General features: G+C 38.3%; 1 protein-coding gene across 1 annotated transcript in view; it reads left to right on the plus strand.

Annotated features, from left to right (window-relative positions):
* Positions 1 to 12,544, plus strand: part of CDKAL1 (CDKAL1 threonylcarbamoyladenosine tRNA methylthiotransferase) — a 667,990-nt gene that overhangs the window by 200,289 nt on the left and 455,157 nt on the right. Inside the window, exon 7 of the mRNA XM_007454853.1 lies at positions 1,983 to 2,031. Coding sequence (XP_007454915.1) covers positions 1,983 to 2,031 — 49 coding nt within the window. The remainder of the gene's footprint in view (positions 1 to 1,982; positions 2,032 to 12,544) is intronic.

Raw genomic sequence — 12,544 nt, forward strand, 5'->3', positions numbered from 1 at the left:
CCCGTGTCCCCTGCATTGGCAGGCGGACTCTCAACCACTGTGCCACCAGGGAAGCCCTTCAATTCCTTTTTATCTATGGCCTTTCTCTCCTCAGCATGTAAACTGTAAAAAAGAAAGGAAAGAAGGAAAGAAAGAATTAAATATACTAACACATGTATACTCAATTTTTTTTTTTTTTTTTTAGCTATCAGGAGTCCTCTTTCTCTTTTTTCTACCCAGCTTTTTGTAAGAATTGTCTGTATGAGCTGTCACCATTTTCTTATTTAGGATTCATTACTTCTGAACTGGGTTCATTGACCCCCTTATTGTTAAACCAGGTATTACCCACTTTACTCTTTATGTTACTTGTTATCTCTGAAGCATTTGACAGTGCTGGCTACTTCTTCCCCTTTGAACTCTCTGTTATCCTGGGTTTGATCACATTCTATAAGGAAGCCACGTGGATTCTCTTAATAAAACCAGAACTTAATGGTTCCAGTGGTTCTAGGTGGACACATCCATCTCCAGTTAGGTAGGTTTGTTTAGGACTAAAGATCTAGCTTTCTCTGAGATTTACTTTGCCTTTGACAGTTTCTCAGTAATTATTGTTACTACTACCATCATGCTGGGCTGAGTGGTCACAGGCAGAGCTGGATTCAAGTGTGTTCTCTCAAGTCTCCCCTTATTTCCTATAAGGCACTGAGGCCAAAAGAATATTTCAAAGAGATGTGACATTGCATTTTAAATAAAGTGTTTTTAAAAGGTTCTTCTTGTCTCAGTTGAGTTCATTGCAACATCATTGTATAATAATGAACGATTAGGAGTGACAAAAATGCTCATCAGTAGGGGAATTCATCACTACTGAACTGTATGAATGCATTATGTTATATCCATATGTGAGAGACTAGGCAGCTAGTAAAATGAATGAAGTAGGCCTAGATGTATTGATGATGTATAGAAAAAAAATCAAGCGGAGGTCTGTTATTTTATCTGTTATCTGTCTATCTAATAATTTGTTATGGAAGAAAATGCTACAGAACAGAATTATATGTAAATGTTTAACACTTGGTATCTACTCATCAAACTGTTTTGAGTGATTTCATCTGAGGAGTGGAAATGGAGGGTGTTATGAGTTACTTTATTTCCTTTTTATATTTCTATTTTGTGATAAAACAATAATGATTTTGAGGATTTTAAATGTAGAAGAAATATCAACTTATGACCTTTTCTTACCTGTCTTGCTCTCCTTCCTGTAGCTTCTTGGGCTACAGTCTTTGCTTTTTTCATTTTCCTTCCAAACTGTAGCCACTCTAACTGAACCCCCTTAGTGGGCTTCTCCTATCTGAACCCTGTTTATCCCTCAAGAGTCATGTCTGGTTCCCTGAGGAGCATTGCTGGATTACTCAGACGTGTTTTATTATCTTCCCTTTGTGTTCCCATGGTACCCTGGGAAATCTTCCTTAGTCACTTGTGTCTAGGGCAGGAGCTGTTATTTGATTTTGTATTCCACGGACCTGAGCGGGGTACCTAGCACATGGTAGAAATTCATTAAAAGGGGTTTCAGTGTTAAAATAATAAACCATAAAATCTGGAGTAGATCTTCTTAATACCAGCATGTATCCTTTTGTGTAGGTTGTCATATTATGCTATTTTCCTTGAAGCTCTGTGTGAAGATACATGTTTTAATTAAACTGCAATTTATATCTCAGGATGTGTTGAGTTTATGTTGATAGGCTATCCTAATAGAACTCCAGGCAGTTTATTTAAATGTAATATGATTTCTTCAGTTATAATTGGAGGACAGGAGAGTGATAATTTCATACTTCATTGTAACACAAAACAATATGGAGTATTTCTTATAATATCTCCAAATGCATTAATTAAAGAAAACTTGCAATTGTGTGCTTCGAAATGTGTTATGTTGACTCAGGCAGAAGGATAAACAAAAATTGCTGTTTCTTCTGCATGTAAATTGCTTGTCTAACAGTTTGTTTTCTTTTTAGGTTCAACAGATAGATCGTGTGGTAGAAGTTGTGGAGGAAACAATTAAAGGTAATTGTTGAAAGTCAGATAAGCACATGTATATATTATTTGAACTGTATTATAAAATACTACTTAGTTAACGTTGTTAAGCATTTTTATGAAAGTTATTGTTGGACAAAAATCATAAAATTTTGTCCTTGACTGCTTTGTGCATTGACCAGTCCAATATAGGAGGTATATATTTGGTTGGCTTATAAATGTCAGGTATAGTCTTTTTAAAAAATCTTATTTTTATTTTAGTGTAAAATAGATTTAATTTGAACCTCAGATCAGGAAGACACAATTTAATTTTAAAATAAGGAAACAGCTTTATTTTCAGTTTTATTGAGATATAATTGACATTATTTGCTTGTTTTTATATCACATAATTAGTTGTAGTTATCCCTTCTGAAAGTACTTTAAAAGTAGTATTCAATTTTGATTCCTCTTCTATGTATAATTTTTGTAGTTACAGAAAATAGAATTATGCTTTGATTGTTTTATTAGCCAGTGTTCTTTGAAACAGATTCTTATTGAAGCCACTGAGGAATAAACCATTCTTAATTCTGTGGATTAATTTGTAAATATAGTGTACTTTTCTTCTCTTAGATTAGTACAAATAAAAACTGATAATATGATATTAAAATATTAAGTGATTTGAGGTTCTCACTTAAAATTTTTACCATTTTTTTTAAATAAATGGGAGTTTGTGTTTTAAAAAAAACAGTCTACTTCCATCAAATTGAGATTTTTAACCACATACTTTTCCTGCTTGCTCGTATTTACTACCTTCCACATGCCTTACATACCTTCCACATTTTGAGTCTTTAATTTATTAGGTGACCACAGAATATGAAAATTTTAGACTATACCTTAGTCTTCCTTAAAATCCTGAAATAAAATGAAATGTCACGATTAAAAATTTGTAGCAGTGATAACTTTGAATATTGTTTTTCGAACTATACCTCAACCCCATCTTGTAAGGTCTAGAAGTGTCACTACTAGCATTTATTGTGCACTTACAGTGTGACAGGTGCTGTGCTCAGCATGGAGTAAGTCATTTAATTTTACAACAGTACTGTGAAGTACAGTGGGTACCTCTGTTTTCCTCATTTTTTAGAAGAGGAGGTTGCGACATAGGGGCACACAGGTAGTAAGTGCATAGTTGGAATCTGAATCTAGGCAGTCTGATTCCGATGCCTGTTCTCTTAAATTTGACACTGCGTTCATACTATACCATGATGGCTGTGCTCTCTCCCAGTTGAGAGTCACTGCCTTAATGGTCGTTCAGTTAAACTTCTTAAAGCAGTGCTTCAGGATGCTTGAGGGTATTGTTGCTTGAGTACCAGGCATATACTAGCCATTAAATATTTTTTAAAAACTGAATGACAATAAAGATCATACAGGAGAAAATCTAGGTGACCATAGGTATGGCAATTACTTTTTAGATGTAACTCCAAGGCATGATCTGTGAAAGAAATAATTGATGAGCTGGACCTCATTAAAATGAAAAACTTCTGCTATGTAAAAGACAGTATCAAGAGAATGGGAAGACAAGTCACAGGCTGGAAGAAAATATTTGCCAAAGACATACCTGATGAAGAACTGTAATCTAAAATACACAAATAACTCTCAAAACCCAACAACAGGAAAATAAGCAACCTGATTAAAAAATGGGCCAATGACCTTACCAGAAACCTCACCAAAGAAGATACACAGATGGAAAATAAGCATATGAAAAGATGCTCCACATCATATGTCATCAGGGATGACACCAACCAGCCTGTTTCCTCCAAGAGTTAACTCATTAATACAAATTCAGATTTGCTTGAAAGGGGCTTATTATGAATAACAAAAGATGCTCCTCTCACCCTATCACTCAGGAAATCATAAGAGTTTTAGGAGATATGTACCAAGAACTGGGGATGGTGACCAAATATGTATTTCTTATATCACAGTATCCCAGAAGGCCTGTCACTTCCAGGTTGGGTTAATTAGGGATAGCATCTCACTGAAGAGTTTTGCCTAAGTGGGTTTATTGGAGAGACTGTAGTTGGGTTTAACTGTGATAGTCTACAGCAAGAGATGAGTTGAAGATGAAGTTGCTGTGGGTGTTCACTGGCAGGTTGGTTTGAGGGTGGGAAGACTGATGAATTAAGTCTTAGTAATACAACAGGAGAATTTCAGAGATGGGAGAAATAATTTTGTTAGATACCCTTAGTTTGCAGATGAGGAAGCTGATCCAGGAAGGGGTTAAGGGACTCATCTGAGATCTTGTTAATGGAGATCTGGGCCTGTCACTGAAACTTCCATTCTTCACTTTCTTTTTCTACTGCCAAGACTTACAAGACGGCACAAGTTAGTGAAATAATGTGGTCCTTGTAACAGTTAACTACTTGTTGGTTGTTTTTCAGTAAGTTACTTTTCTGAGACTCAGTTTAAAATGGAGAGGATTAAATGGATAAGACTTTTGAGATACCTGGGCTACACTAGGGGAAAATTAATGTTAATGTTTACTTCTTACTACCCCCTTAATACTTAGGGTGCAGGAATAATCTAGCTGACCTCCGATTGCAGTGATGCTCCTTTCAATCAAACTGTATAAACGGCTGTCATTTTCTGGGAATATCTCACTCTCCTGTATGTGTACATTCGGTGGTTGCCTGTTACCTACCAAATTAACTTGTGACTTCTACCTCATTCTACCATTTCCACTTTTTCTTCCGTTAATTCCGTACATACACCTTTTGCTCCAGTCAGCTGTACTATTTGATATGTCTTGTATATTATTTGCAGTTTGCTTCACATTCATCTTAGGATCTTGCACAGAAGTGGATAAGTTCTGTTTCCCTCCAGATCCATTCCCCACCCTTCCGCACCTTGATGTGTGTCCATGGAGGCATACCTGTGTGGACTGCATCCGTAGGATCCTTGCTACCTGGCATCTAGTTGGATTTCTCCAGTTAGAGGTTGGGGGTGTGACTAGAGTGTGAAATGGGAGGATTTGTTCCCCTCTCTCACTCCCTTCTTACCTGCCCATCCTAATCTGAAGGTCACAACTCCTGTCAGGTGGCCCTCCCTATTCATCTTTTTTTCCGGGTTCCTGTAACTCTTCCTTTCCTTTGCTTTTTCAGGCCCAGGGGTGAAAACACACCCCATTGTTGCTAGCCTGAGAGTATTGCATTGTCTCTTGTTGGTTTTTCTACTTGCCAAGCTTTAGTAAATAGTCCCTTTATTAAAATCTCTTCAGTTATGCAGTGTGCCGTCTGCTTTGCTGGGACCCTGATTGATAAATGCTCCATGGAGAAGAAGGCTCTGCCAAGGAGGGCCAGATGGAATACAGCCTGACTGGAGGATTCTGCTGTAACTGTCTTGTTTCCACATTTGATTCCTGTTGGGCTGTCTTCATATGTCTTCCTTGAAGGCGGTTTAGACACACAGCCTCTGCCACAGCCTGTTTGCCTTCTTCTTGTGGTATACCAAGTAGTAGTTTTTAAAAAGGTATTAATAAGATACATTGGTGATAAAAACATTTAAATCTATTGTAATTACAAGAAAACCAAACAAAGCATATTACCTTTATATCTGTCTTGGTTGGAGCAAACTGGAGAATTTAAGATATGCTGAATGAGTTCTCACTGTTCAACACTAGTTGCCTGAAAATTCCATCCATTTATAGCATTTGCTTTAGGAGACACAATATTATAAAGACTTTAGGATTTTCTTTTGTATCATCTTGATAGTTGAACAAGATATGTAATTAAAGCTAAGGGAAGAAGTACAATATTTAAAGGATTTACCTTTTTCTTTTAACATCTTTATTGCAGTATAATTGCTTTACAATGGTGTGTTAGTTTTCGCTTTATAACAAAGTGAATCAGTTATATATATACATATATCCCCATATCTCTTCCCTCTTGCATCTCCATCCCTCCCACCCTCCCTATCCCACCCCTCTAGGTGGTCACAGAACACCAAGCTGATCTCCCTGTGCTATGCGGCTGCTTCCCACTAGCTAGCTATTTTACATTTGGTAGTGTATATATGTGTCCACTGCCACTATCTCACTTTGTCCCAGATTACCCTTCCCCCTCCCTGTATCCTCAAGTCCATTCTCTAGTAGGTCTGCATCTGTATTCCCATCTTGCCCCTAGGTTCTTCATGACCATTTTGTTGGGTTGTTTTTTAGATTCCCTGTGTATGTGTTAGCATACGGTATTTGTTTTTCTCTTTCTGAAGAAGTGACTTACTTCAGTCTGTATGACAGACTCCAGGTCCATCCACCTCACTACAAATAACTCAATTTCATTTCTTTTTTATGGCTGAGTAATATTCCATTGTATATATGTGCCACATCTTCTTTATCCATTCATCTGTCAATGTACACTTAGGTTGCTTCCATGTCCTGGCTATTGTAAATAGAGCTGCAGTGAACATTGTGGTACATGACTCTTTTAGAACTATGGTTTCCTCAGATTATACGCTCAGTAGTGGGATTGCTGGGTCGTTTGGTAGTTCTATTTTTAGTTTTTAAAGGAACATCCATACTGTTCTCCATAGTGGCTGTATTAATTTACATTCCCACCAACAGTGCAAGAGGGTTCCCTTTTCTCCACACTCTCTCCAGCATTTATTGTTTGTAGATATTTTGATGATGGCCATTCTGACCGGTGTGAGATGATATCTCATTGTAGTTTGATTTGCATTTCTCTAATGATTAATGCTGTTGAGCATTCGTTCATGTGTTTGTTGGCAATCTGTATATCTTCCTTGGAGAAATGTCTGTTTACGTCTTCTGCCCATTTTTGGACTGGGTTGTTTGTTTTTTTGATATTGAGCTGCATGAGCTGCTTGTAAATTCTGTAGATTAATCCTTTGTCATTTGCTTCATTTGCAAATATTTTCTCCCATTCTGAGGGTTGTCTTTTCATCTTACTTACGGTTTCCTTAGCTGTGCAAAAGCTTTTAAGTTTCATTAGGTCCCATTTGTTTATTTTTGTTTTTATTTCCATTTTTTTAGAAGGTGGGTCCAAAAGGATCTTGCTGTGATCTGTGTCATAGAGTGTTCTGCCTGTGTTGTCCTCTAAGAGTTTGATAGTGTCTGGCCTTACTTACACATAGGTCTTTAATCCATTTTGAGTTTATTTTTGTGTATGGTGTTAGGAAGTGTTCTAATTTCATTCTTTTACATGTAGCTGTCCAGTTTTCCCAGCACCACTTATTGAAGAGGCTGTCTTTTCTCACTGTATATTTTTGCCTCCTTTCTCAAAGATAAGGTGACCATATGTGTGTGGGTTTATCTCTGGGCTTTCTATCCTGTTCCATTGATCTATATTTCTACTTTTGTGCCAGTACCATACTGTCTTGATTACTGTAGCTGTGTAGTATAATCTGAAGTCAGGAAGCCTGATTCCTCCAGCTACGTTTTTCTTTCTCAAGATTGCTTTGGCTATTCGGGGTCTTTTGTGTTTCCATACCAATTGTGAAGTTTTTTGTTCTAGTTCTGTGAAAAATGCCAGTGGTGGTTTGATAGGGATTGCATTGAATCTGTAGATTGCTTTGGGTGGTAGAGTCATTTTCACAATGTTGATTCTTCCAATCCAAGAACATGGTATATCTCTCCATCTGTTTGTATCATCTTTAATTTCTTTCATCAGTGTCTTACAGTTTTCTGCATACAGGTCTTTTGTCTCCTTAGGTAGGCTTTTCCCTAGATATTTTATTCTTTGTGTTGCAATGGTAAATGGGAGTGTTTTCTTAATTTCACTTTCAGATTTTTCATCATTAGTGTATAGGAATGCAAGAGATTTCTGTGCATTAATTTTGTATCCTGCTACTTTACGAAATTCATTGATTAGCTCTAGTAGTTTTCTGGTAGCATCTTTAGGATTCTCTATGTATAGTATCATGTCATCTGCAAACAGTGACAGCTTTACTTCTTCTTTTCTGATTTGGATTCCTTTTATTTCTTTTTCTTCTCTGACTGCTGTGGCTAAAACTTCCAAAACAATGTTGAATAATAGTGGTTAGAGTGGGGAACCTTGTCTTATTCCTGATCTTAGTGGAAATGGATTCATTGTTTCACCATTGAGCACCATGTTGCCTGTGGGTTTGTCAGATATGGCCTTTATTATGTTGAGGTAAGTCCCCTCCATGCCTACTTTCTGGAGGGTTTTTATCATAAATGGGTGTTGAATTTTGTCGAAAGCTTTCTCTGCATCTATTGAGATGACCATATGGTTTTTCTCCTTCAGTTTCTTAATATGGTGTATCACATTGATTTGTGTATACTGAAGAATCCTTACATTCCTGGGATAAACCCCACTTGATCATGGTGCATGATCCTTTTAATGTGCTGTTGGATTCTGTTTGCTGGTATTTCGTTGAGGATTTTTGCATCAGTGTTCATCAGTGACATTGGCCTGTAGTTTGCTTTCTTTGTGACATCTTTGTCTGGTTTTGGTATCAGGGTGATGGTGGCCTCAAAGAATGAGTTTGGGAGTGTTCCTCCTTCTGCTATATTTTGGAAGACTTTGAGAAGGATAGATGTTAGCTCTTCTCTAAGTGTTTGATAGAATTCTCCTGTGAAGCCATCTGGTCCTGGCCTTTTGTTGACTTGGAAGATTTTTAATCACAGTTTCAATTTCAGTGCTCGTGATTGGTCTGTTCATATTTTCTCTTTCTTCTTGGTTCAGTCTCGGAAGGTTGTGCATCTCTAAGAATGTGTCCATTTCTTCCAGGTTGTCCATTTTATTGGCATATAGTTGCTTGTAGTAATCTCTCATGATCCTTTGTATTTCTGCAGTGTCACTTGTTACTTCCCCTTTTTCATTTCTAATTCTATTGATTTGAGTCTTCTCCCTTTTTTTCTTGATGAGTCTGGCTAATGGTTTATCAATTTTGTTTATCTTCTCAAAGAACCAGCTCTTTTTTTTTTTTTTTTTTAAGAACTAGCTTTTAGTTTATTGATCTTTGCTGTTGTTTCCTTCATTTCTTTTTCATTTATTTCTGATCTGATCTTTATGTTTCCTTCTGCTAACTTCGGGGTGTTTATGTTTCTTCTTTTTCTTTTCTTATTTTTTGCTTTAGGTGTAAGGTTAGGTTGTTTATTTGAGGTGTATCTTATTTTGTAAGGTAGGATTGTATTGCTATAAATTCCCTCTTAGAACTGCTTTTGCTGCATCCCATAGGTTTTGGATCATTGTGTTTTCATTGTCATTTGTTTCTATGTAGTTTTTGACTTCCTCTTTGATTTCTTCAGTGATCTCTTGGTTATTAAGTAGTGTATTCTTTAGCCTCCATGTGTTTGTATTTTTTACAGATTTTTTTCCTGTAATTCATATCTAGTCCCATAGCGTTGTGGTCGGAAAAGATACTTGATATGATTTCAATTTTCTTAAATTTACCAAGGCTTGATTTGTGACCCAAGTTATGATCTTACTGGAGAATGTTCCATGAGCACTTGAGAAGAAAGTGTATTCTGTTGTTTTTGGATGGAATGTCCTATAAATATCAAGTCCATCTTGTTTAATGTATCATTTAAAGCTTGTGTTTCGTTATTTATTTTCATTTTGGATGATCTGTCCATTGGTGAAAGTGGGGTGTTAATAAAGTCCCCTACCATGATTGTGTTACTGTTGTTTTCCCTTTTTTGGCTGTTAGCATTTGCCTTATGTATTGAGGTGCTCCTATGTTAGGTGCATAAATATTTACAGTTGTTATATCTTCTTCTCGGATTGATCCCTTGATCATTATGTAGTGCCCTTCTTTGTCTCCTGTAATAGTCCTTGCTTTAAGGTCTATTTTGTCTGATAGGAGAATTGCTACTCCAGCTTTCTTTTGATTTCCATTTGCATGGAATATCTTTTTCCATCCCCTCACTTTCATTCTGTATGTGTCCCTAGGTCTGAAGTGGGTCTCTTGTAGACAGCCTATATACGGGTCTTGTTTTTGTATCCATTCAGCCAGTCTATGTCTTTTGGTTGGAGTATTTAATCCATTTACATTTAAGATAATTATCGATAGGTATGTTCCTATGACCATTTTCTTAATTGTTTTGGGTTTGTTATTGTAGGTCTTTTCCTTTTCTTGTGTTTCCTGCCTAGAGAAATTCCTTTAGCATTTGTTGTAGAGCTGGTTTGGTGGTCCTGAATTCTCTTAGCTTTTGCTTGTCTGTAAAGCTTTTAATTTCTCTGTCAAATCTGAATGAGATCCTTGCTGGGTAGAGTAATCTTGGTTGTAGGTTTTCCCCCTTCATCACTTTAAATATGTCCTGCCACTCCCTTGTGGCTTGCAGAGTTTCTGCTGAAAGATCAGCTGTTAACCTTATTAGGATTCCCTTGTGTGTTATTTGTTGTTTTTCCCTTGCTGGGTTTAATATTTTTTCTTTGAATTATAATTTTTGATACTTTGATTAATATGTGTCTTAGTGTGTTTCTCCTTGGATTTATCCTGTATGGGACTCGCTGTGCTTCCTGGACTTGATTAATTATTTCCTTTCCCATATTAGGGAAGTTTTCAACTATAATCTCTTCAATTATTTTCTCAGTCCCTTTTTTTTTTTTCTTCTTCTGGGACCCCTATAATTAGAATGTTGGTGCGTTTAATGTTGTCCCGGAGGTCTCTGAGACTATCCTCAGTTCTTTTCATTCTTTTTTCTTTATTCTGCTCTGCAGTAGTTATTTCCACTATTTTTTTTTTTTGCGGTACGCCGGCCTCTCACTGTTGTGGCCTCTCCCATTGCGGAGCACAGGCTCCGGACGTGCAGGCTCAGGGGCCATGCCTCACGGGCCCAGCCGCTCCGCAGCATGTGGGATCCTCCCGGACCGGGGCACTAACCTGTGTCCCCTGCATCGGCAGGCTGACTCTCAACCACTGCGCCACCAGGGAAGCCCTATTTCCACTATTTTATCTTCCAGGTCACTTATCTGTTCCTTTGCCTCAGTTATTCTGCTATTGATCCGTTCTAGAGAATTTTTAATTTCACTTATTGTGTTGTTCCTCACTGTTTGTTTGTTCTTTAGTTCTTCTAGGTCCTTGTTAAACGTTTCTTGTGTTTTCTGCATTCTGTTTCCAAGATTTTGGATCATCTTTACTATCATTATTCTGAATTCTTTTTCAGGGAGACTGCCTATTTTCTCTTCATTTGTTAGGTCTGGCGGGTTTTTACCTTGCTCCTTCATCTGCTGTGTGTTTCTCTGTCTTCTCATTTTGCTTATCTTACTGTGTTTGGGATCTCCTTTTCACAGGCTGCAGGTTCGTAGCTCCCATTGTTTTTGGTGTGTGCCCCCAGTGGCTAAGGTTGGTTCAGTGGGTTGTGTAGGCTTTCTGGTGGTGGAGATTAGTGCCTGTGTTGTGGTGGCTGAGGCTGCATCTTGTCTTTCTGGTGGTCAGCTCCACATCTGTTGGTGTGTTTTGGGGTGTTTGTGGCCTTATGATGGTTTTAGGCACCCTCTGTGCTAATGGGTGAGGTTGTGTTCCTGTCTTGCTAGTTGTTTGGCTAGTTAGTTGTCCAGCAGTGTAGCTTGCTGGTCATTGAGCGGAGCTGGGTCTTGGCATTGAGATGGCATCTCTGGGACATTTTTGCCATTTGATATTCCATGGAGCTGGGAGGTCTTTTGTGGACCAGTGTCCTGAACTTGGCTCTCCCACCTTAGAAGTGGGAGAGCCAGTGTCCTGAACTTGGCTCTCCCACCAGCCCTGACGCCTGCTTGGAGCACCAAGAGCCTGATACCCACACGGCTCAGAATAAAAGGGAGAAAGAAAAGAAGAAGATAAAATAAAATAAAGTTATTAAAATAAAAGATAATTATTAAAATTTTTTTTTAAGTAGTTAAAAAATAGGGCTTCCCTGGTGGCGCAATGGTTGAGAGTCCGCCTGCCGATGCAGGGGACCCGGGTTTGTGCCTGGGTCTGGGAAGATCCCACATGCTGCGGAGCGGCTGGGCTCGTGAGCCATGGCTGCTGAGCCTGCGTGTCCGGAGCCTGTGCTCTGCAACGGGAGAGGCCACAACAGTGAGAGGCCCGCGTACAGCAAAAAATAAAAAAAATAAAGAGAGCAGCCAAACCAAAAAACAAATCCACCAATCATTACAAGCACTAAAAATTATACTAAAAAAAAAAAAAAGAAAATCGGACAGACAGAACCCTAAGACAGATGGTAAAAGCAAAGCTACACAGAGAAAATCATACACAGAAGCATACACATACACACTCACAAAAAGAGCAAAAGGGAGAACAATATACGTATTGTTGCTCCCAAAGTCCACCTCCTCAATTTGGGATGATTTGTTGTCTATTCAGCTATTCCACAGATGCAGATGCATCAAGTTGATTGTGGAGCTTTAATCCGCTGCTTCTGAGCCTTCTGGGAGATATTTCCTTTCCTTTTCTTTGTTCGCACAGCTCCTGGGGCTCAGCTTTGGCTTTGGCCCTGCCTGTGCGTGTAGGTCGCCGGAGGGCGTCTGTTCTTAGCTCAGACAGGACGGGGTTAAAGGAGCAGCTGATTCAGGGGCTCTGGCTCACTCAGGCCGGCGGGGGGTAG

The sequence above is a fragment of the Lipotes vexillifer genome, unplaced genomic scaffold (assembly GCF_000442215.2).
Source record: "Lipotes vexillifer unplaced genomic scaffold, Lipotes_vexillifer_v1.1 scaffold428, whole genome shotgun sequence".
NCBI lineage: Eukaryota > Metazoa > Chordata > Mammalia > Artiodactyla > Lipotidae > Lipotes > Lipotes vexillifer.